The sequence below is a fragment of the Schistocerca gregaria genome, chromosome 2 (assembly GCF_023897955.1).
Source record: "Schistocerca gregaria isolate iqSchGreg1 chromosome 2, iqSchGreg1.2, whole genome shotgun sequence".
NCBI lineage: Eukaryota > Metazoa > Arthropoda > Insecta > Orthoptera > Acrididae > Schistocerca > Schistocerca gregaria.
Window position 1 is genome coordinate 122203282 of NC_064921.1, and position 26600 is coordinate 122229881.

Here is a 26600-nt window from a genome sequence, read left to right on the forward strand (position 1 = left end):
AGCTTTTAATGTCAACTGGGGAAGTAAACTCATTTTTTCACGTCTCTTTTTTTCATTAAGCCTAAAATACCACTTTGATGATGGTGAGCATCTAAAATGTGGCTCATAGGAAAAGCATTAAACAGTAACAGCAATGGTGGCAAATTTTGTCATTAAGCAGATTTCCACAGTTATGCTTATTATTTAACCACTTAGGTGCTGTGATATTTTCCTTTTAATTCACCATATTCATCAATTATTGTTATTGTCTGGGTGAACACAAATGAAAGATCTATCAGAAACATGTGTTTTTTTGTATAATTTATGGTCATAGCATGTTGAAAAATAGCTTAATTACCTTGTACCTAGACACCAATTTCAATGTTGTTATGACTTTTTGCTTGCTGTTACACACTGATAAAATTCATTACCAGAAATTATTGTATAATCATGGTACTGTACACTTAAATTCCTTTACTTATACAGATTTCATACAACGTACTGGAGAGGACTGAGATTTTTAACCATATATGTCAACTAAGTGTGTTATTGCTCGTATTTTGGGAGATTTTTAGCATTTTCCTCGACACTGCATTTTCCTCAATTTTGCGTATTTTGATTGATGAAAGGAGAAAATATAAAAATGCAGTAAATGAAGCAGGCAAAAAAGAATACAAAGGTCTCAAAAATGAGATCGACAGGAAGTGCAAAATGGCTAAGCAGGGATGGCTAGAGGACAAATGTAAGGATGTAGAAGCTTATCTCACTAAGGGTAAGATAGATACTGCGTACAGGAAAATTAAAGAGACCTTTGGAGAGAAGAGAACCACGTGTATGAATATCAAGAGCTCAGATGGCAACCCAGTTCTAAGCAAAGAAGGGAAGGCAGAAAGGTGGAAGGAGTATATAGAAGGTTTGTACAAGGGCGATGAACTTGAGGACAATATTATGGAAATGGAAGAGGATGTAGATGAAGACGAAATGGGAGGTAAGATACTGCGTGAAGAGTTTGACAGCACTGAAAGACCTGAATCGAAACAAGGCCCCCGGAGTAAACAACATTTCATTAGAACTACTGACGGCCTTGGGAGAGCCAGTCATGACAAAACTCTACCAGCTGGTGAGCAAGATGTATGAGACAGGTGAAACACCCTCAGACTTCAAGAAGAATATAATAATTCCAATCCCAAAGAAAGCAGGTGTTGACAGATGTGAAAATTACCGAACTATCAGTTTAACAAGTCACAGCTGGAAAATACTACGCGAATTCTTTACAGACGAATGGAAAAACTGGTAGATGCGGATCTCGGGGAGGATCAGTTTGGATTCTGTAGAAATGTTGGAACACGTGAGGCAATACTGACCTTACGACTTATCTTAGAAGAAAGATTAAGAAAAGGCAAACCTACGTTTCTAGCATTTGTAGACTTAGAGAAAGCTTTTGACAATGTTGACTGGAATACTCTCTTTCCAATTCTAAAGTTGGCAGGGGTAAAATATAGGGAGCGAAAGGCTATTTAGAATTTGTCCAGAAACCAGATGGCAGTTATTAGAGTCGAGGGGCATGGAAGGGAAGCAGTGGTTGGGAAAGGAGTGAGACAGGGTTGTAGCCTCTCCCCAATGTTATTCAATCTGTATATTGAGCAAGCAGTAAAGGAAACAAAAGAAAAATTTGGAGTAGGTATTAAAATTCATAGAGAAGAAGTAAAAACTTTGAGGTTCGCCGATGACATTGTAATTCTGTCAGAGACGGCAAAGGACTTGGAAGAGCAGTTGAACGGAATGGACAGTGTCTTGAAAGGAGGATATAAGATGAACATCAACAAAAGCAAAACGAGGATAATGGACTGCAGTCGAATTAAATCGGGTGATGCTGAGGGAATTAGATTAGGAAATGAGACACTTAAAGTAGTAAAGGAGTTATGCTATTTAGGAAATAAAATAACTGATGATGGTCGAAGTAGAGAGGATATAAAATGTAGACTGGCAATGGCAAGGAAAGCGTTTCTCAAGAAGAGAAATTTGTTAACATCGAATATAGATTTATGTATCAGGAAGTCGTTTCTGAAAGTATTTGTTTGGAGTGTAGCCATGTATGGAAGTGAAACATGGACGATAACTAGTTTGGACAAGAAGAGAACAGAAGCTTTCGAAATGTGGTGCTACAGATGAATGCTGAAGATTAGATGGGTAGATCACATAACTAATGAGGAGGTATTGAATAGGAGTGGGGAGAAGAGAAGTTTGTGGCACAACTTGACTAGAAGAAGGGATCGATTGGTAGGACATGTTTTGAGGCATCAAGGGGTCACCAATTTAGTACTGGAGGGCAGCGTGGAGGGTAAAAATCGTAGAGGGAGACCAAGAGATGAATACACTAAGCAGATTCAGAAGGATGTAGGTTGCAGTAGGTACTGGGAGATGAATCAGCTTGCACAGGATAGAGTAGCATGGAGAGCTGCATCAAACCAGTCTCAGGACTGAAGACAACAACAACAACAAGTCTGAACCACACGAAAACATAAAATAGGGGTTTCACTGTATATCTCTTTGTTTCCACTTACCTTTACGTCACAAATAAGCTCAGTGTAATCATTAACTGAACTTAAAAATAGCGACTGTAACTGGAGTGACATAAGAGTAGACACACAGTTATAAAAGCTTGCCATTTTCTTCCGATGCTTAGGATTTGGTAGTAATTTCTTCTTGCTTCCCTGAAACAGAAAATCAACATACAGAATTATCAGTATAACAAACACTATATGTTAAGTAAAATCAAATAACAGTAATATTATGGAAAAGCTACATTGGTACTCACCATATAGTGGAGATGTTGAGTTGCAGACAGGCACAACAAAAAGACTACTGAGCATGTAAGCATTCAGCTAGGAGCCCTTCTTCTGAAATAGACAACATACACATACACTTTCATGCAAATGCAGCTCACACACAGTTGGTCACTGCCTCTTGTTGCTGGGGCCCCAGCAACGGGAGACAGTGACCAACTGTGTGTGAGCTGCATTTGCATGAATGTGTGTATGTTGTCTACTTCAGAACAAGGTCTTCCACCTGTAAGCTTAGGTGTTTAGTAGTCTTTTTGCTGTGCCTGTCTGCGCCACAGCATCTCTACTGCCTGGTGCATAGCAATCTATTCTCTTCATAAAATTGCTAAACTGTATGTTTAGGTTGAGAACATAGTCCTGTTTTCCACTCTAAATAAAAAACACAAAAAGAGGCAGTTTCATGTTTACAAAAATGTCTTTGCATTACTCACTAGATTGAGGCATCTGTTGGTGTTTGCCATCAGACAATGTGAAGACAACAGGTTTTACAAGACACAAAGCACTGGATTAGGTTGGATTGGATGTTCAGAATCTTTAGATCAGTTTTTTTAGGCATAAGAAGCTAGAAGCAACATAATGCTAGAATTGGGGGCTATATAACTGAGAAAATACTTCACATAAAATTCAAAGGATGAGGGTAAATGGTTGTCTAAGATGGGGAAAAGACATGTGGAACTACTGAACAAAACCTTGTGTTTTAAGAATGCTTAAGGACCACTGTAACTGGGTACTTACTATGAAGGAATGTCAATGTAACATACATGCACATACAGTCAGGTCACAATAGCTCCATTTTCTAGGGAAAAGTGTAAATAACTTCCTCAAAAGCCAAAACCCTCATTAAGTTTATAATATCTCAAGTAAAGTACTAAAAGTCACTTATGTAATATATCACTATCACAACAGCTATTTCCAGACAGACTGAAATATGCCTTCATCAGACTCCTTCATGAGAAGAACTGTAAGTCACATATCAACAATTACTAATCAGTCTCACTATTTCCCTCCTTGTTGAAGGTAGTGGATAACATTATGTAAGAAACAACCATAATACACCTCTCTCAAATTAAGTTGCCTAGTCAGTCACAACATGGGTTACAAAAATGGTCTCTCCATAAAAAATATTATTTTTAATTCACAAATGAGATTATAGGGAACTTAACTGACAAAATACTGCCAACTGGTAGTTTCAGTGATATTTCAAATGCATTTCATTGTGTAAATCACAGTATTCTCCTACAGAAGCTCAAATATTATGGTATCAAAGATCTTGCTGGTAACTGGGTTTCATCCTACCTAAAGGATGCTATGTTACATTAAGAAACTCAGGGAGCATACACAGTGCAGCATAATCTTCGGAATGATGAATAATCACTACAAGAATTGATATCGGGTCCACAGCTTTTCTTGTTATATATAAATGATCTTCCATCATCTTCCATTCTCAAGGATTCATATTGAGTACACTGTTGCTCTTATTGAACATAAATGATCTCCCATCACTTATTCAAGAAGAGGAGATAGTTCTCTGTGCTTATCACTACAGTCAAGTGTAATGGAGTAACTTCACCACTTGAAAATACACTCCTGGAAATGGAAAAAAGAACACATTGACACCGGTGTGTCAGACCCACCATACTTGCTCCGGACACTGTGAGAGGGCTGTACAAGCAATGATCACACGCACGGCACAGCGGACACACCAGGAACCGACGTGTTGGCCGTCGAATGGCGCTAGCTGCGCAGCATTTGTGCACCGCCGCCGTCAGTTTCAGCCAGTTTGCCATGGCATACGGAGCTCCATCGCAGTCTTTAACACTGGTAGCATGTCATGACAGCGTGGACGTGAACCATATGTGCAGTTGACGGACTTTGAGTGAGGGCGTATAGTGGGCATGCAGGAGGCCGGGTGGACGTACCGCCGAATTGGTCAACACGTGGGGCGTGAGGTCTCCACAGTACATCGATGTTGTTGCCAGTGGTCGGCGGAAGGTGCACGTTCCCGTCGACCTGGGACCGGACCGCAGCGATGCACGGATGCACGCCAAGACCGTAGGATCCTACGCAGTGCCGTAGGGGACCGCACCGCCACTTCCCAGCAAATTAGGGACACTGTTGCTCCTGGGGTATCGGCGAGGACCATTCGCAACCATCTCCATGAAGCTGGGCTACGGTCCCGCACACCGTTAGGCCGTCTTCCGCTCACGCCCCAACATAGTGCAGTCCGCCTCCAGTGGTGTCGCGACAGGCGTGAATGGAGGGACGAATGGAGACGTGTCGTCTTCAGCGATGAGAGTCGCTTCTGCCTTGGTGCCAATGATGGTCGTATGCGTGTTTGGCGCCGTGCAGGTGAGCGCCACAATCAGGACTGCATACGACTGAGGCACACAGGGCCAACACCCGGCATCATGGTGTGGGGAGCGATCTCCTACACTGGCCGTACACCTCTGGTGATCGTCGAGGGGACACTGAATAGTGCACGGTACATCCAAACCGTCATCGAACCCATCGTTCTACCATTCCTAGACCAGCAATCGAACTTGCTGTTCCAACAGGACAATGCACGTCCGCATGTATCCCGCGCCACCCAACGTGCTCTAGAAGGTGTAAGTCAACTACTCTGGCTAGCAATATCTCCGGATCTGTCCCCCATTGAGCATGTTTGGGACTGGATGAAGCGTCGTCTCACGCGGTCTGCACATCCAGCACGAACGCTGGTCCAACTGAGGCACCAGGTGGAAATGGCATGGCAAGCCGTTCCACAGGACTACATCCAGCATCTCCACGATTGTCTCCATGGGAGAATAGCAGCCTGCATTGCTGCGAAAGGTGGATATACACTGTACTAGTGCCGACATTGTGCATGCTCTGTTGCCTGTGTCTATGTGCCTGTGGTTGTGTCAGTGTGATCATGTGATGTATCTGACCCCAGGAATGTGTCAATAAAGTTTCCCCTTCCTGGGTCAATGAATTCACGGAGTTCTTATTTCAATTTCCAGGAGTGTATAAATAATATTTTTCTGAAAATTAATAACTGCTTTGGTGCAAATGTATTATCATTGAATTTAAATTTTAAAAATATTTGGTTCATCACCACTGTTCTGGATAAAGTCATCCAAGAATGGGAGAAAGAACTGAAAACCCAGGGCCACTGGGAACCCATTCAACTTGAATGAAATAATGATGACATCAAGGTCAGTTGTTTAGCCTTCACAGATGACCTAGTGATACTAGCAGCCTGCAAAAATACAGCGATCAAACAGATTGAAGTCCTCAAGGAATGCGCTGAGATAACTGGTGGACTACAAATTTCATTCAAGAAGATCCGGTTCATTTGCACTAAATTCGACATCAGGAACTGAACACAAAATACAGGCAGATCAAACAAGTCCACAATTTAAATATCTCGGTGAGATCATGGAACCAACAAGGTTGGAAAAGCAAGCACAGAAAGCTCGGTTACAAAAGCTCAAAGAGCATATTCTAGAACGTGTGAAATATACAACAAGAAATGTATAACCATTCATGCAAAGCTCAAACAATATAACACAGTGATGAAATCTGAAGTGCTGTACATGAGCAAAACCTTGGTACTTAATAGAAAAGGCAATCTGGAGAACACTTTGAATGAGGAAAGAAAGATCATGAGGAAAATGTTGGGAACAGATAAAACAGAGGAGGGGTACAGACTCAAATCACACAAAGCAACACAACAACTGTCAACTTGCCACATACATCAGGAAACAAAGGCTGAAATTCTATGGAAACTTTCATAGGCTCCCATCTTCAAGGCTAACGCACAAGATTTTTGACATACACTGCAAAACTAAAGAACAACGTAGACTCCCATCTTCAAGGCTAACTCACAAGATTTTGACTTACACTGCAAAACTGAAGAACATTCCATGGATAGAAGAAGTCAAATATGACTTGGAAAAGTCCTAGATAGGAACAACGAACATACTAGATAGGAAACTTTACCATCAGAAGATAAATAGATGGGTAGTAAAGCCAAAGACTGAAGTCCCTAAAAGATCAGGGACCAAGAAAGGAAAAAAGCACATAGTGAAAGAATGAAAGCTATATGGGCTATTAGAAAGGCGAATCATAAATGTAATGTATGATCCAACAGGGTCCATATACACATAATAACAATAAACAATACATGAATTCAGTACAGCCACTAGCTCTGCACACCGTTAAAAATTATTTGTAATATTAAATTAACAAATGAAACAGAATAGTCTAAATTCTTAGGTGTTTATATTAAGCACTCAAGAGACTCAGTGGTAACTCATCATTCACAAATAAGGTGTTTGTTGGATAAAAGAGTGTAATAAGTACACAATATGGTGTCCAGTCCACAACCTCTTGCAGTCAGCTTTAAAACAGCATGGCATACTGGCAACAGCCTCATAGTACATTTTTTAGTCATGAAATGTGGTGTCAATGATCATAGTTTGAACATTCATAAACATAATAGTAGGAGATTAATTTGCACTCATCATCATCCCTCCTTAGTGTCACACAAAAGGAGAGCAGTATTCAGCCATAAAAATCTTTGATCACCTAGTTAGTGATATCATCATCATCACCATCAGTATTCTGCCCTGGGGCAGGTATTCACATGTAGCTCTCCTTGCAGGCCTGTCATTTACTACCGTCTTCATTTTCTCATATCTGTTTCCTATCTTAATACCACAATTTGGTATCTTATGTGTCGTCTTCTTCTTCTTCTTCTTCTTCTTCTTACATTCTCTTTTCCTTCCATAGCATCAATCAGTAAACAATCTCTTCTCATCCAATGTCCAAGTGAATTGTGTTTCCTCCTCCTGAGTACCTTTACAATTTCTCTCTGTTGCCCCACTCTTCTCAACACATCCTCATTTCTCACTTTGTCAACCCATTTTTCCAGTCACCTCAGCACCTCCTTGTTTCTCATTTTGTCAACCCATTTTATCCCTTCCATCCTTCTCCAAATTCATATCTCAAATGCTTCTGTTCTTTCTTCCTCTTTCCCCGGGCCGATGTCTCACTTCCGTATAATGCCACACTCCATACACAGCACTTTGTCAGTGTCTTCCTCAGGTCCATACATCCACATAATAGAAGCCTCCTTCTATATATTCTGTCCTGCCTTTATAACTGTTCATACATGTCTTGCTCTTATCACTATACATTTTGTCTTTTTCTTATTAATTCACATTCTCAATTCCTCACAGGTTTTATTCTTTTAACATTCCAATCATAGTTCTTTTGCTCTCTGCCAATGACACCATATCTGCCAAATGTATACATTATGTCCTCCCACCACCAACCTGCATTCCTCTTTTTCATTTCAAACATTTCTGAATAATATGTTTCATACACATGTCAAATAGTATTTGGGAAAGACAGTAGCCTTGCCTCACTCCCCTTCAAACTGTCCTTTCCTCTGGCATCTCATTCACAATTTGTACTCGTATTTACTGTTGTAGGTATGGGTTCATAATCAGCATTATATCCTTCCAGTTGACACCATCCTTCCTTAGAATGACCATTAATTTACTCCTCTGCAATCTATCAAAGGTTTTCTGCAAGTCAGTGGCAACAGTATAAACTCCCCTTCCTCTTTCAGTGTACCTCTCACCCTACAATTCTCAGCAGTCCAATTGCATCTCTTGTACCTTTCCCTCTTCTAAATCCATACTGTTCCTCAGCAATAATTTTTTTTCCAGTCTTCTGTGAAGTCCTCTATTCATAACTCTTAGTAGAACGTTTCCTGCATAAGAAATCAAACCTAAAGTCCCAAAATTCTCACCTTCCTTGTCATTACTTTCCTTCTCAATTGGTATCATTACTGCGAAGAGAAATTCATCTGCCCATTCACCTTTTGCAGATACTTTATTACATAGATAATTTAACTCTTTTGCACCATTACTCCCAAGGCTCTTAAACAATTCTGCTGATAATCCATCAGTTCCACTTGCTTTATGCTTCTTCAACTCCCTCAAAGTCCTTTCTACTTCTTCTTCCAAGATGCAACAAGCTTTGGGTGTCCACTTCTATAACTCTTCTCTCCTCTTCTATTTCAATGTCATTCGGTTTTTTGATCACCATCATATATACCATATATACACTTCATACTTTTCCCACATCTTTCATTGCTTCATAGAGTAGGTCAGCAGGTAATCTGTACATCATTTCATATTTTCCTTCCTTTTCTTCTTTCTCTATTTCTTTAAATCTCTCTTTCACCCATGTCTTCCTTGCTTTCTGTTTGTCGCCTTAATTCATTATTCAGCTTTCTGTACATTCTTTTCCCTTTCTCTGATCCTACCATCTTCCATTTGATTCTTTCTTCCATCTTCTCCAGCACTCTTTGTTACCCATTCTTTCCTTATTCTTTCAAACTTTCTGCCCCCTACAATTTCCTCTGTAGATTCCTTAAGTTTTGTTTCATTCTCTTCCAGTTCTCATTTCCACACTCTGTGTTGGGCCCTTTATCTCACTTTGACATAAATATGCTTCCCAACTCAGCATCCTTAGCTTCTTCCTTCAGTCTTTCTAGGTCAAATTTCTCTCTTGGTTTTCCTTTTCTCTCCTCTCCTTTCAATCTTATTTGTACGTCTGCCACCACCAAGTTGTGGTCTGAATCTTTGTCTGCTCTGTCATTCTTCAGGCAGTTTTTATATCTATTCTGAATTATATTATCAGGTTGGTGTATTCAACCTAGACATCCATTCATACCTTTGTCTTTCATGATGCTCAAACAATGTGTTTCCAATCACAAGTGAATTTAATCTGCAAAATTTTTTGTGTCTATATCTGTATTAAAGTGACATCCTTCTTGTTGTATCTAATGTACTCCACTTTCAAAACATTTTTCATCAGCCGTTTTCCTATCACTGTTGTCACACCATAGTTGCCACTCTTCTCCCTGCCTCAGTAAAAGAATTTGTACTCTCCACTACCCAGCTCTCCCTTAGTTCCCCATCTCAGTTCACATATACCTAACACATCCAGTTTTTTCTTCATCATTTCCTATTTCACATTTTCCAGCTTGCCAGCCTGCAACAAGTGAGCATATTCCACATTCCAGTCATTAACTCCCAACCCTCTTCCTAATCTATATCACCTTTCCTTCTTCATCCTCCTCCAGCACTTCTGTATTTGATCTCAATGTAATCCCTTAGTGACATAAACAATTTAACGGATACTAAAATTAACTTCAAACACAAACTAAAATCGTGTCTGCTTGACAACCCTTTCTGCTCTGCAGAAGAATTTATGAATGTACAATAGCATGATTTTGTACTATAACTGTAAATTCATTCTTTCACACATTGTGTTCCATCAGTCCCATCATGAACGAGACATTTCAGGTATGAGAATCTAGTCAAGTTATACATTAACAGGCAAAAGCAACAACAACAGGCAAAAAATCTTGAATGGTTGGTGCTCCACATCTTTAAGGTATTTATTAAAGGATACCTATACTCAAAGAGGAAACAGTGCTGGCTGGTGGAGCATTAACGGACAGGAAGAGCTGGGTGTGTGAATTGGACAGTTTTTTCATCAGGGGCTTCCATAGGAATATGATCCCTGTGGCAAGGCATTGGGATTGGGAGTGGTGTAGGGATAGATTAGGATTTTGTGGAGGTTGGGTGGGAAACAGAACACCACTTTAGAAGGGGTGGGAAGGGTCTCGAGTAGGATGACACTAATTTCATGACATGATGATATATAATCATAGCCCTGATAAAGGATGCAGTTCAATGCTTCCAATCCATGCTACTATTAGGTGACTAGGGGGGATGCTCATTTGTAGCTTGTCCCCCCCCCCCCTCCTTCCCCACACCATTACACATAGTTGCTTCTGTCCAATGTATTTCAGTTTCTGTCTGGCCTGAGCTGCCAGAGATATTGTGTGTGTGTGTGTGTGTGTGTGTGTGTGTGTGTGTGTGTGTGTGTATGTGTGTGTGTGTGTGTGTGTGTGAAGTGTGCTTGCTTATGTAAATGTGTGTGTGTCTTCATCCTTAATGTGTAACATTCTTTTCATTGTGCCTGTCTGCAACTCAACATGTCATCTAGACAGTGAGTAGCACTCTGTCCTTTTCATAACCATTAAGATAATGTTTATATCTATAGCTGTGATACACATTCATATAAGTAAAATGCAATCTTTCCACAAGTGGGTTATGAAGGTAAAATATAGAAAAGGATAGATTGCTCCTCACCTTAAACATGACTTTTGAGTTGCAGACAGACAAAAGAGTGTTACACATTATAGCTTTCAGCCTAAGCCTTCTTCAGCAAAGAAAACATACACACATTCACACAGGGAAGCACACCCCAGCTCATGCACACTTAACCACTACCACCGGTAACTCTGACCAGAAAGTGATTGTCACATGAAAAGCAATCTGCAGTGAAGTGAGGAAGGAGAAGGGTTGGGGGAGAGAAGTGATCTGTCTGGTGCTGCATGTAGGGTCTGGATGGTGGTCTGATGGGAGTGGCAGGTGCAACATTTGCGTATGAGAAGGGGGGGGGGGGGGTAGCTAAAAAAGGGAGGGGCTAGGGCAGAAAAAGAGAGGAGCATGAAGGGAAAGGACAGGCAGGTGCTTCGGCAGAGGACAGCACTCAATGAGAGTGAGGGGATGTGAACAGGTAGAAGCTGATAGGACAGAGGGGATGGAAGGGTATGGGGACAGTAGGTTACCGCAGGTTAAGGCTGGAATGCTTTTGGGAGCAGACAATGTGTTATAACTCCCATCTGTGCAGTTCAGAAAAGCTGGTGGTGGAGGGAAAGATCTAGGTGGCCCAGGTTGTGAAGCAGCCATTTAAATCAAGCATGCTATGTTCAGTTGCATGTTGCATCACACTGTGGTCTACTTTGGTCTACTTTGCTTTTGGCCACAGTTTGGTGGTGGTCGTTCATCCTGGTGGACAGCCATTTGGTAGTCATGCCAATACGAAAAGCTGTACAAAGGTTGCATGGAGCTGGTATGGGATAATGTTGCTTTCATAGGTGACCCAGCCATTGATGTGGTAAGATAAACCTGTAACAGAACTGGAATAGCAACCTGTGGCAAGAGGTTGGGATTGGGATTGAGATTTGCATAGGAATGGACTAGGAAGTTGTAGAAGTTGTATGCGTGACGGGGGACACCGCTATAGGTGGGTAGGAAGGATCTTTGGTAGGATGTCACTGATTTCAGGGCATGATGATAGATAATGAAAGCCCTGAGTAAGGATGTGGTTCAGTTGTACCAATCCGGGATGGGTACTGGGTGATGAAGGGCGCACTCTTCTGTAACAAGATTGTGGGGGTGGTGGAAAGACTGGGGTTGTGCAGGGAAATGGCATGGGAAATCTGTTTGTGGACTAGGTGTGGGGGATACTGCCTGTCTGTAAAGGCCCTGCTGAAACTTTCAGTACACGGGAAATGGAGTTCTTGCCACTGAAGACACACCATCCCCAGATGTTCTGTAATGTGAGAGGGATTTTTGGTGTGCAAAGGGGTTTTAGCTTTTAAAACGCAGGTACTATTCGTGCTTTGTTGGTTTAATGTGGACGAAGGAGTGGATGGAGTCATCAGAGAGGAGCGGGGTCAACATCCAGGAAGGTGTCATGCTGGGTCGAGAAGGACCAGATGAAGCAGAGAAGCAAATGGGAGGGAAGGTGTCAAAGTTGTGAAGGAATAAGGATATGGTGTCTTTGCCCCAAGTCCAGATCATGAAGATATCATTGGTGAATCTGAACCAGACCACGGATTTGGAGTTTTGGGAGGCTAAGAAGGTTTCCTCTAGATGGCCCATCAACATGTTAGCACAGGAGGGTGCCACACAGATGACCATGGCTATGCTGCAGATTTGTTTGTACACCTTCTCTTCAAATGAGTGTTAGGATAAAATTAGCTAAATGTATAAGTACGAGGTAGTGTGTTTGGAGTCTGCCAGATGTTTGGGCAGATCACATTCAATTGCAGTGAGCATTCAATTGCAGTGAAGTCATGTGCATGAGGGATGTTAGTGTATAGGGAAGTGGTGTCAACAATGATAAGCAGGGAACCAGGAGGTAAAGGGTTGGGGGGGGATGGAGGGCCAGTGGAGGAAGTGGTTGGTATCTTTGATGTGGGAGGCTAAAGTATGGGCAGTTGGTTGAAGGTGTTGGTCAACGAGGGCTAAAAACGTTTCTGTGGGGGCACAGCAACCAGCTACATGAGGATGTCCTGAATTGCTGGATTTGTGGATTTTGAGGAGCATTTAGAACGTCAGCGTGCAGGTGACGACAGAAATGGATTTAGCGGAGAGGTTCTGGGAAGTTCCGAAGGCTTTATACAGGGATTGGAGGCTATGTTGGACTTCTGGGATGGGATCACTCTGGCAGAGTTTATAGGTGGATGAGTCAGACAGTTGGCAGAGGCCTTCCACCAGGTAGCTACTGACACTCGTCAAGGTAGCAGAAAAGACTTCATCTGCAGGGAGAAACATTAGGTCAGAATCTGTTTTGAGACAGCATATGGCTCCTTTTACTCAAATGAAAGGTTGTGTTCTTCAGAAGGGACTGTCGAAGGGTGGTGAGTTGGAGGTAAGGAGTTACTGCAAGGTGACCAGGTTGGTATGTGGGATGGGGTGGATGGTGGTATGAGCTTGGAGAGGCAGTATTCAATGCTGGAATTAGGCTGGCTTTGGTTGGGAGGTTGGTGGCAGAGAAGGGTTTCCACTGCAGGGATTGGAAGAAGAAGAGTAGGTCTTTGATGAGAGGACATGGTTTAATTTAGATGCAGGGCTGAAGGTGAGGCCTTTCATTAGGACTGAACCTTCTGTGGGACTGAAGATTTTGGAGGAAAGGTTAACAAAAGTGTTTTGGGATTGTTTAAATTCTGGATCTGGATTTCGAGTGCTGGTAGGAAGTTTTGGGGGATGTGGCAAGTTGAAAAGGTCTGTTTGGCAGGTACTGGGTGCTATGAGGGGTTGACAAGGAGGACACTGTGGCTAGAATAGGGGTTGGATAGTGGTTCTCCTAGACAGCAGAAGCATATCAGTAGGTTTGATAACTTACAGAGGTGGTGTCTGCAATGCTCCCTCATGTGTTGGAAAGCAGGGGATTCCATTTCAGAGATGTGATGCATCCTTCCTTCAGACAAAGGTCAGTCACAGTGATTACCTGGTGGAAAGCATCTGCCAATTGTTTGACTCATCCACTTATAAGCTCCGCTAAAGTGATACCACCCCAGAAGTCCAACATAACCACTGAATCCCTTCTGAAAGGCTTAGGACCTTCCCAGAACCCCTCCCCCAAATCCATTTACTTGCTCACCCCTATGACACCCTGCACACCCGGCTGCTATGTGCTCCCCAAAATTCAAAAACCCAACAATCCAGGATACCCCATTGTAGCTGGTTAATCTGCCCCTACTGAAAGAATTTTCATCTTCATTTCCCTACACCTCCAACCAATTTTCCATAAGTTAGCCTCCCACATCAAAGATACCAACCACTTCCTACACAGACTCTCCACCATCCATACCCCTTTACTTCCTGGTTCTCTACTGGTTACTGATGACACCACTTCCCTATACACCAACATCCCTCATGCACATGATCTACTGAAATTGAACAATATCTGCCCCAACATCCTTCAGACTCCAAACACACTACCTCATTCCTCATGACCTACCTAACTTGGTCCTAAGAAACAACTACTCCTTTGAAGGGAAGGTATAGAAATAAATCTGTGGTACAGCCATGGTCATCTGCACGGCTCCCTCCTATGCCAACCTGATTATGGTCCATCTAAAGGAAACATCCCTAGACTCCCAAAACCCCAAACTCTTCGTCTGGTTCGGCTCACTGATGATATCTTCCTGATCTGGACGCAGGGCCAAGACACTCTATCCTCATTCCTTCAAAACCCTAGCACCTTCTCTCCCATTCATTTCACCTGATCCTCTTCAACCCAGTGTGCCACCTTCCTGGACACTGACCTCCTTTTCTTTCACAAATGACTTATTATGTCATAAATGTGACCCCAGTATGGCAAGTTTAAAAACTTATATTTTTCTGCTAGTTTTCACTTTTCTGATGTGATCTGATTTCTATTCTTATTATGTTCTTTCTTTTTTGTGTATAATTTCATAACTAGTTTTAGGTCATAGCCATTTTGAGATGCTACATTCTCCAGTGTATGTAATTCAGCATTAATATTCACCTTGTTTAAAGGGTATCTGATTAACCTGTCCATCACTGAGCAGAAATATGCTTCTTCATGGGATCATGGATGGCAAGAACTGCTGTGATTATGCAGTTAGATGTGGTTGGTTTCCAGAATATTCTGAATAGGTGGGTATCTCCTTTGCTTTGAAGAACCAGGCTGAAGATTATGTTCAGGACAGAGAACAATGTAAGATCACATCTTACACACAATATAGGTAGGAGCCAAATATATAACATGTCAGGTGTGTAAAAAATAACATGTAGTGGGTGTGATGAATTTTATGCTGGACAAATAGAGGGAAACTAGGAGACAAGATACAGAGAATATTACTGTTAGTGAAGCCAATCCCTCAGTGTTCAGTGCTCATTTAAAGGAATACAACCATTCTGCCAATTAATAAAAACATCACCATTTTCCATAAAGATTTTCTAAGGGATCCTGATAGGAAAAATAATCTGGTAACGTTATTTGGATCCCGCAAGTTGATCTTCATAATCAACTTTCCAACACAGGTGGATAAAGAGAGTAGGACCCTAATTGACAATGCTTTCTTTGATGAAGTTCAAAGTAAGAAAATAACTGTTTAACCAGTTACAAACGCTCCCTCTGATCATGATGTGCAGTTGGTAAGGAAAAATATCATCGCACCTTACAGTATGGGTACTCCTCAGAGGAAATCAGTTATATTATGTAATGACTCCAGGACAAATATTTTTAAAAACAGTTTACAGGAGATGACATGGAATGTAATTTATAATGAAACGAATGCTAACACAAAATATAATCTATTCCATGATAAATTCATATCATTATTTGAAAATAGCTTTCCACATAAGTTAATAAGAAAGGACACTAGACAGGCATGTAAAAAACCATGGCTCTCTAGAGGGATTAAAAGGAAAGGAAAAGGGAAACATATCTTTTGGTGAGAAAAAGTAGGGATCCTGCAGTAGTTGTACATTACAAAAACTATTCAAGTTTGCTAAGAAAGGTTACTAAAAAATTGAATAACATGCACATAATGTCAGAAATCAGTACTTCCAACAACAGACTTAGAGCCACAGAGAGTTTAGTGAAACAAGAGACAGGCCAACAGGCCGCAGAACAAAACAACTTTGCTATTAAATTGAATGGAAGGGCTGTAAATGGTCAGCCCCAAGTAACAAATGAATTTAATAAACATTTATTAAATTTTTGGCTAACCAAAGGCTGCATTTTATTGGCAGGACACTTAGAAAATGTAACAGAGCTACTAAGGAGACTGCCTACACTAAGCTTGTCCGCCCTCTTTTAGGTTACTGCTGTGCAGTGTGGGATCCTTACCAGAGAGGACTGATGGAGTGCATCAAAAAAGTTCAAAGAAAGGCAGCATGTTCTGAATTACCACGAAATATGGGAGAGAGTGTTACAGAAATGATGTAGGGTTTGTGCAGGAAATCATTAAAAGAAAGGTGTTTTATGTTGCGACAGAATCTTCTCACAAAATTCCAATCACCAACTTTCTCCTCTGAATGTGAAAATATTTTGTTGACACCGACCTACATAAGGAGAAATGATCAACACGATAAAATAAGGGAAATCAGAGCTTGTATGGAAAGATATAGGTGTTCGTTCTATCTGCGCGCCATACGAGATTGGAATAATAGAGAATTGTGAAGGTGGTTCGATGAACCTTCTGCCTGGCACTTAAATGAGATTTGCAGAGTATCCATGTAGATGTAGATGTAGATATTAAATTTAATAGAAAGCATGAGGACAAACAGTTCAATAGCAAAATAACAGCAGTATGTTGAAAACGTGACTTAACAGTCAATTTAATTTACACCAATTTCTTTTGAAATTATGAGCATTGAGCAGTCTCTCCAAAAGAAAATCTTTTCTGATTTCGATGGTGTTTCCAATAGAATACTAAAAATCTGTTCCCATGTAATACAACCAGTCTTATCTGAAACTCAAGGCATTTTTCCAGAGAGACTGAAGCATGCCATAATAAAACCCTGCTTTAAAAAAGGTTATATGAGAGATGTCAATAACTATCAATCTGCTCCATTGCTGAGATCCTTCTCCAAAATCATTGAGATGATGATGTATTCTAGAATAGTATCTCACCTTAGCAACAATAGCATCTTTAGCAAATTACAGTTTGGGTATCAGAAGGATTTCTCTACAGAGAATGCCATTTACACATTCACTCACCAGATTTTACAAGCACTAAATAACAATATAGCTCTGGTTGGTAATTCCTGTGACCTCTCTAAGTCATGTGACTATGTCAATCACTGAACTCTCCTAGATAAATTGCCATTTTGTGGAATTGATGATACAGCCAACCAATGAATAACGTCACCTCTAACCAAAAGAAAGTTGCACTTAGTAATTCAAGCATATAGTCCAAGGACATAATTCTGACTGGGGAGAAATCAAACGTGGGATTTTCCAAAGTTCAATTTTAGGTCCACTACAATTCTTCATGTTAGTAAATGATCTTCCATCTAGTATACAACAACCACTGTTAGTTCTCTTTGCAGGTGACACTAGTACTGTAACCAATACAAGCATATGTACAGAAATGGCTCTGAGCACTATGGGACTTAACATCTGAGGTCATCAGTCACCTAGAACTTAGAACTAATTAAACCTAACTAACCTAAGGACATCATACACATCCATGCCCAAGGCAGGATTCGAACCTGCGACCGTAGCGGTCGCTCGGCTCCAGACTGTAGCGCATAGAACCGCACAGCCACCCCAGCCGGCATACGTACAGAACTAGAACAAATTGTAAACAAAGTTCTTGAAAGTATCACTGACTCATTTGCACCAAATAGCCTCACCCTCAATTTTAAAAACACTCAACATATTTAGTTCTGTACATTTTGAGATACTACAGCAATGGTAAGTGTAACACATACTGAGGAAATAGTAAATAGGGTGGAAACTTTAAAATTCTCAGGGGTCCATATTGATGAGAATTTAAATTGGAAGAAAAAACACATTTTGGAACTCCTGAAACAACTCAGTTCAGCCACATTTGCAGTTAGAATCATTGCAAATCGTGGGGATAGAAAAATCAGTAAGCTGACATTTTTTGCATATTTTCATTCAATAATGTCATATGGAATAATGTTCTGGGATAATTCATCTTTAAGAAAGGAAGTCTTCACTGTGTGCCCAAATGTGTTGTAAGAATTATATGTGGTGCTCACTCATGATCCTATTTTAGACATCTGTTTAAGGAGTTGGGCAGTCAACTACTGCATCACAGTACACTTATTCCTTCATAAAGTTTCTTGTAAATAATTCACTACAGTTCCAAAGGAACACTGAGGTGTACAGCTACAACAATAGAAGGAAAAATGAGAGTCATTACCCCACATCAACGTTGTCTTTAGCACAAAAAGGGGTGAACAATACCGCAACAAAATTTTTTGATCCCTTATCCAGTAATACAAAATGTTTCACAGACAGCAAAGTAAAATTTGGTAACAAACTGAGATCCTTGTGGTACAACTCTTAACAATTGGAAGGACATTTGATTGATGGTTACTTACCATTACCACTTGAGTTCTGCTAGTAACGTATGATCTAATTAGTACCAGTTCATTAATCTTGATACTACAGCACTCAAGTTAAAAGCACAAGAGAAGGTTTTTTTTCCAAAACCGTCAACAGCATCACAGACAAGTGTTCCTACTGTATCTATTGTAGACAAACTTGGCCTAAAAACACAGAGTGAAGAAGAAAACAGATTGTGATCCTTACAATAGCTGCAAAATTGTAATTTAATACAACATTCTATCACCTTGGATATTCTAGATATGCGGGATATTGGACAGTAACTTTCAGATCTGTTTTTATCCCCTATCTTATAAATTGGGATAGCAATGGTAGCCTTCAGGAACTTGGGAAATTTTCCACTCTTAAAAGTATCACATTTACCTGACTATAAGACAATCCTGAATGAAATACAGCCCCCTTTTTTTACAGGGCTCCTTGAGAAAAATTTATCTTTTTTATATATTCTGACTAATCAAAATCACAAACTTTTGGTGATGTAACCTCACATCCATCTGCCTAAAAAGTTAACATTACACCTACTCTAAAGTTATTACCTTTATTGATTGTCTACTTTTTGATAGTGTTTACATTAATTTTTATCTTCACTGCCTTTTTTGTTTATTGAATCTGTCATCTGTGGTATCACTATTTTTAATCATCATTGCCATCAATCATCCTGACAGAGCAGCTATGAAACTTATATCTTCTCTGCCACAAAAAATTTGTCAATTTTGTCCAAATATATTTCAGTTTGTGAGGTTGTGGTTTTGGTACAAATTGGGACCACAGCTGCTTTTTTTTATTATTTTATTTTCTTTTTCTTTTCTTTTTTTTTTCACTTTTATACTGTCGTGAGAATGTTACTACATCTCTTGCTTCCAAACAATGTCATCTGCCAGTCACTCTCTCATTGGTTGCATAGAACCAGCAGCTGCTACACCTGCTAGTTCATAGTGCCTCATGTATCCCTTCCACTAGCCGTGAGTCAAGTGACTCGTTACTATTCGAGCAATGTCAATGCTCTGACATGTCACAAATCTCGAGCTTATTCAAACTTAAGTATTGTTTGCTAATCCCTATCCAGCACTGTTCAAAACAACTTTTGTATAAACCGCAACAGCCAAGCTTAATTTGTAAATGGAAGACAATCACTATATTACTTTATTAAACGATGTAAAAACATTGAATTTAGTGGCAACAGTTTAATCTGTGAGTATAGGATGACGTTGTATTTTCTGAATGACAAATTTGGGAAAAAACCTTGTATTAAAATCAGGTAAACACAGTATTATTAATTAGAAAGGTAAGAGGAATGCCAAGTGTTTGTTCCAAGATGGTGTTCAAGATGTCACAGAGACCTTCCCTGTAAGAGCTACGTAGTTTTGTGAGCCCTCTGTATATAGTATGGCAGGTAACCTGTTTTCATTTAAAAGATAACATTACTTAGGTATGTAACAGAAAGTGCTTTCAGAAGTTGCACTATCTGGTGTGGAGGTACCAGCAGTTTCACACTAGTGCTGTTAACAAAAGATTCGTTTAGTGTTTGTGGCAATATATGAGTTCCTTGTCTGTTTTTATGTTTCTCTGCTACTGTATTTAGTATCTTCCAAGCGACTTTACACTTGTTCCTAGAATTTTCAATGAAAGCATCACTGGCCCTGTCCCGTACTTCCTTCCCACTCCTTTGTACCTTTTCTTCCATTCTATGTTACCAGTTTCAGCCATTTTATGTACAGGAATGACAGTGTTTCTCAGGTCATGCAGTTCAGGTGTGAACCAGTTTTCCTGCTTATTTTTTTTAATTTTTTGTGCACCATCTATTTTTACATTTTTGTTGCTCAGGGGCAACATTTTTACACTAAGATCTTTAGTATATTAATAAATAAGCTAAAAGTGTTATTATTGTTGTCATAAATATGTACTCTATTCCACTCAAGTTCTGATAAATCTTCTCTCAGCTGGGTAATGTTGCCTGGATATACTTGTGTGATCCTGTTAATGTAATGGGATCTCTGAATAAAATAGTTTTCACAGCTGACCATCAGCCATATGCTGTGGTGACCAGATAACATTGGGTCTATCACTCAATAGTGATATTCATCTTTCTTCAATTTGGAGATTGCATTATCCATGCATGCATCTAGTGAAGTTGTCTTGTCATTCACACAGTACAAGTCTTGGATCTTAGCAGGTTTTATGACCAGATAACATTAGGTCTATCACTCCATACTGATATTCATCTTTCATCAATTTGGAGATTACATTATTCATGCATGCATCTAATTAAGTTGTGTTGTCATTCACACAGTACAAGTTTTGGATCTTAGCAGGTTTTTAAGATGGATGACAGTAGATGTTTTATTTATGATGTCAGTATAAACATCACCAATATGTTATCTTGTGGTGGCAGTACTTTGATAGCAGGTACTTATTTATAGTCTCCATTTTATCAATAACCGATTCACATCATGTAGAGATAAGCACTAACTTTGGTTTAGTAATAATACTGCAACAATTTCAAAAGTTGTTCCTTGCAAAACTGATCAACTTTTTGTGTTACACATTCAGTGTTAAAGTTTTTCTTTAGAAAACAGCAACTCCTCCACGTATACGTTTCCTTCTACAGTATGAGCTAGATAATTTGGATCCTTCTGGGGTGTACAAAGCAGTCTCAGTAGGTGTGAGTCACTCTTCATTTACACAAATAAACGTGACATGGGATTCAGCATAATAATACATCTATTTTGTTTCTAATTAATTGGACATTTAGATGCATAATTAAAATTCTGTTGTCAGCAGGGTAAAATAAAAATCTAATGTTTCTCCATTTAGAGTTTTGGTGGCACCAGCTGGGACATGACAGACCATGAAAATTGTCACAGCAGCTACTCATAGATCACTGCTTCTGGTGGATGGGCTTATCTAGATTATCATGTCACCTCAGTTTATTATCCATCTCAGTACCCAGGATCTACAGTCACTGATCCTCATCCAGTCTATGCCCACTGTTTTCTACTTCTGTTACCTGTAGGTCATTTTTATTTGTTTTGAAATGTATAATATGAATTTCTGCAAATAAAAGCTTGTTGGGTTGGCTGTGAACCAATTGAAAGCCTGTTTCAATATTCTGTTGGCCATGTCTGGAATGATTGTGATTGGACTTTTTATCAATATACTTGTCTCCTCAGAAAAAATTACAGTTTTTATAGTTTTCTCCAGCATCCCTATTAAATCATATAAATAGACCAAGAACAACAGTGGACCAGGCACCAAACTTTTGAGCACACTTTATCTAATGTTCCCTACCATGAATTTAATCTTCTTCCTGTTGTATCATCGCTAGTGTGACCCTTTATTTCCTGCTATTTGAGATATAACTCCATCCATGCAAGAGAAAAAACTTTAATGCCATACTATTTTAGTTTAATAGCAGAATTTTATTATATACACACTTAAAGGTCTTGGCAAGGTCACAGAAAATAGCAACAGTGTGATTTTTTAAAATTATTTCTACTAGAATTGAGTTTGAGAGATCTTCTCTGGCAGTCTCACTTTAGATGCCTTTGCAAAACCCCAACTTGACTGTTTTTAAAATGTTATTCTCAGTTATTGTAGTGCAAAAAGTAGCAATTGGCATGAGTACTAAAAAGAATCTGTTAAATTTTGGTTACACAATAAATCACACAAAATAAAGGTTGTCAGTTCAACTAGATACCTAGGAATTACAGTTATGAACAACTTATACTGGAATGGTCACATGAATAGTGTTGTGGGGAAGGCAAACCAAAGATTGTATTTTATTGGTAGAACACTAGAAGATGCATCAAACCAACTAAAGGGACTGCCTAAACTACACTTGTCAATCCTGCCCTAGAGTGCTGCTGTGTGGCATGGGGTCCTCAACAGATAGGATTGACAAAGGACATCAAAAAAGGGTAGCTCACTTTTCATTATCATGAAATGTTATGGATATAATGCTTGAGTTGCATTGGCAATGATTAAAACAAAAACATTTTTAACTGCAGTTAGAGCTTTCCATGAAATTTCCATCACCAATTTTCTTCTCCAAATGTGAAAATATTTTGTTGATGCCCACCATCATCATAATAAAATTTGAGATATCAGAGCCCACACAGAAAGATTTAAGTGTACATTTTTCCTGCATACTGCTCAAGAGTAGAACAGTAGAGAAATAGTCTGAAAGCGATCCAGTGAGCCCTCTGCCAAGCATTTCTAAGTATGAACCACACAGTAGTCATGTACATTTACATGTAAATGTAATATGGCTCAGTTCTCTCTTGTGGGGCTTACTCAAAAAATTATGAGAACATGGGAAGGGGTGAGACTGGTCTAAAAATAGACATCAGTTTCAATTTTTACATTTACTTCAGACTTTCAGCAAATATTCTGTGATGCATCAAGTGATTACAAACATAACTCACTGGTGGCACTATAAAACAACATAAGATATTTATTAATACTTTGCCTGTGTTACCATCATAGACAGAAGCGTTTTACTCACCTAATGATTCTGTGATCTCTCCAACAGCTGACTCAGTGAAACTCATGTCTGGGTGGTGGAGTATACATTACCTGTCTAAGGAAGTTTATTGGATTTGGTTTAACAGATAACTTTTTGTCCGTGTCTTTTAAGCTACTATTGGAAGAATTCATTGAATTTGCTAGACAACAATTTTGTTTTCCATCATCTGTCTTGCTGTTACTTTCATCTGGGTGTACAGTATCATTTGTCTTGCAAAGTTTATTAGTTTCATCCCTAATAAAACTCCACATTTCATTTCTTGTCTTGAAATTTTGAATTTTTTGTGCATAGTACATTGTTTTTGCCTATTTAATGATATTCCATCTTTAAGTCTTTATTAGAGCTAGTCTTTTGCATTAATAAAGCTCTTTCTTCCCACCACAAGATATTATGATCCCAAATGTTACCTACACTTTTTGTTAGCCTCTGATGTAAATGTCTATGACACATAGCAAAGAAACCAGAGTTCATAATGTTCTAAAAACACACTTAGTGTTCCAAACTAGAATGAGCACTGTGAAGGAATTATCTGAATGGGATGGAAAATGGAAATCAATACAGACAAACAAATGATTATTACAGCTTCAGAAAAATCAGATGATTATTTCAACTAAATGAGCTTCACATATTGAGTCAGTAACAGACTGGTCCACCTTTACCCTTATGGAAGCAATTACTTGGCTTGGCACTGAGTGATAAGAGTTGTTGGATGTCCTCCTAAGGGATATCATGCCAGACTCCAACAAATTGGTGCATTTGATTGTCAAAATCCCCAGCTGGCTGGAGGACCCTGCCCGTAATTTTCAAAACGTTCTCAATTAGGGAGAGATCTGGTCATCTTTCTGGCCAAACTATTGTTTTACAAGCATGAAGACAAGCAGTAGAACCTCTCACCACATGTAAGCAGGCATTATGTTGCTGTCTTGCTATGAAGGGTAACAAAACAGGGCACAGAATATTATCACGATACCACTTTGCTGTAAGGATGCCCCAGATGATAACCAAATGGGTCCTGGAGTTCTGCTATGAAATGAAATGGCTGCTGGATGCAGTCAGGTTGGTAAACTATTATTGTCCAGAGCATCACCAGACAAGTCTTTCGCCTGGAATCTCATTGACCGAAGTAGAATTGTATTCGGTGACGAGCCCCACTTTGAACTGAGTCCCGACAACCAGTGAAGACATGTCTGAACAGCAGAGGGATACCAACCTGTTTGTCACCTGCCATACTACCTGACATCCAGGAGTGATGGTCTGGGGAGACATTTCATTTCATAGCAGGACCCCTATGATTGTCATCTGTAGCACCCCCTCAGCACAGCAGTACATCAGTGATATTCTACACTCCATTTTGTTGCCCTTTATGGCAAGCCATCCTGGGATTACATTTCAGCAAGATAATACACACCCACATACACAGACTTTTACCAGTTGTCTTTGTGTTTTTGAACACTACCAGGTGTATGAAATGAGCGTTAAGATACAAATGTGTCGATAGGGAACATTTGTTGTGAACAACCCTTAATTTTTTTTTTTTGTTTGGTTGGTATGACATCTGTCAAGAGATATTTAGTATACATCAAGTCATGGAACAAACTACATCATATGTTTTCATTGTGTTAACAATGTCGAATTTTGTACAAGACAGTGATGATTTGCGGAAAGCATTAATTTTTTTCTCATTTGAAAAAAAGTGCTGCAGAGCCACATTGAATGCTTGTCAAGGCATATGGTGATCATGCTCTATCAGAAGCAACATGCAAAAGATGGTTTCAACAGCTCAGAAATAATGATTTTGATATAAGAAATGAAGAGCATGGAAGACCACCAAAAAAGTTTAAAGCAAACAAGTTTGAAGACGCCGAATTGCAAGCAATATTGGATGAAGATGATACTTTGTGTCAGAAACAAATGGAAGCAATGTTAAATGTTGCACAACAAACAACTTTTGACCTTTTGAAAGCTATGGGAAAGATCCAAAAGTGTGGAAAATGGGTGCCACATGAATTGAATTAAAGGCAGATGGAAAACCGAAAAACCATTTGTCAAATTTTGCTTCAAAGACATGAAAGAAAATCAATTTTGCATCAAATTATTACTGGCAATGAAAAATGGATTTATTTTAAAAATACTAAATGGGAGAAATCATGGGTTAATCCAGGACAACCATCAACATCGACTGCAAAACCAGATCGATTCGGCAAGAAGACAATGCTCTATGTTTGGTGGAATCAGAAAGGTGTGGTGTATCATGAGCTTCCAAAACCCAGTGAAAATGTGAATACTAATCACTACAGACAACAAATGATCAATTTGAACTATGCATTGATAGAAAAAAGATCAGAATGGACCAGAAGACATGGCACAGTAATATTTTTACACGACAACCCGCCATATTCACCAGACTTGGCCCATTCTGACTACCATTTGTTTTCATCAATGGGACACGCAATGGCTGAGGAACACTTTGATTCCTACGAAAAAGTAAAAAATTGGGTGTCTCATTTGTTGCTTCAAAAGACGAACATTTCTATTGGTGTGGTGTCCACAAATTGCCAGAAAGGTGGTCAAAATGTATAGAAAGCAATGGTCAGTACTTTGAATAAAATGTTTTTACTTTTTGATTCAAAATTAGTATTTCATTTTCACAAAAAAAAAAAAAAAAAAAAAATAAACGCTCATTTCATACCAGTACATCTGGTATCTTGGCCAGCAAGGTCGCCAGATGTATCCCTAATAAAGAATGTTTGGAGCATTATGGGCAGGGTCCTCCCAGCTACCTCTCGATTTTGATCATCTAACATGTCAGTTGGGCACAATCTGGCATGATATCTCTCAGGAAGATATCCAACAACGTTGTCAGTCAGTGCCAAGCTGAACAGTTGCTTACATAAGGGCCAGAAGTGGAACAATGTCTTATTAAGTTGCTCAATTTCTGAAGCTCGTTCTCTTGAATAAATCATTCAGTTTTTCTGAAATTGTAATCATTTGCTTTACTGTACACTTATGTCACATCTCCTGATTTACATCCCATTAAGATAATTCCTTTGTGATGCATCATTTTTTCATCATAAAGTGCATTTTCGAGAAGAGAATTAAATTTCTGACCAACTGTTTGTGGCCTTGGTTAAGTTTTTTCCCATTTTTATCCTGTAAATTCTCTTTGTGAATATTGTAGCTGAGGCAGGATTTACAGTTCTGTGCAATTTTACTTTTTTTTTCTTAGTTAATCCTGACTGCTTGGGCTACCAGTGCACCTCCATATAAATGTAAACGAAATGGCGGATGTAGCAGCTATAGATACATTTCATGATAATCATATTAAAAACAAAGATTCCAAGACTCACCAAGCGGGAAAGCTCGCTTGGTAAGTCTTGGAATCTTTGTTTTTAATATATTTTTCCCATGTGGAAGTTTCTTTCTATTTCATGTTAATCAGATAGTTCTGTGTACCCCTAGATGCTACCAGTTCACTG

The 26600-nt window shown here is 39.4% G+C and overlaps 1 protein-coding gene across 1 annotated transcript in view; it reads right to left on the reverse strand.

Moving 5' to 3' along the window:
* The window catches only part of LOC126336485 (dynein axonemal heavy chain 7), a 978012-nt gene that overhangs the window by 755761 nt on the left and 195651 nt on the right, over window positions 1-26600 (reverse strand). Inside the window, exon 4 of the mRNA XM_050000228.1 lies at window positions 2544-2693. Coding sequence (XP_049856185.1) covers window positions 2544-2693 — 150 coding nt within the window. The remainder of the gene's footprint in view (window positions 1-2543; window positions 2694-26600) is intronic.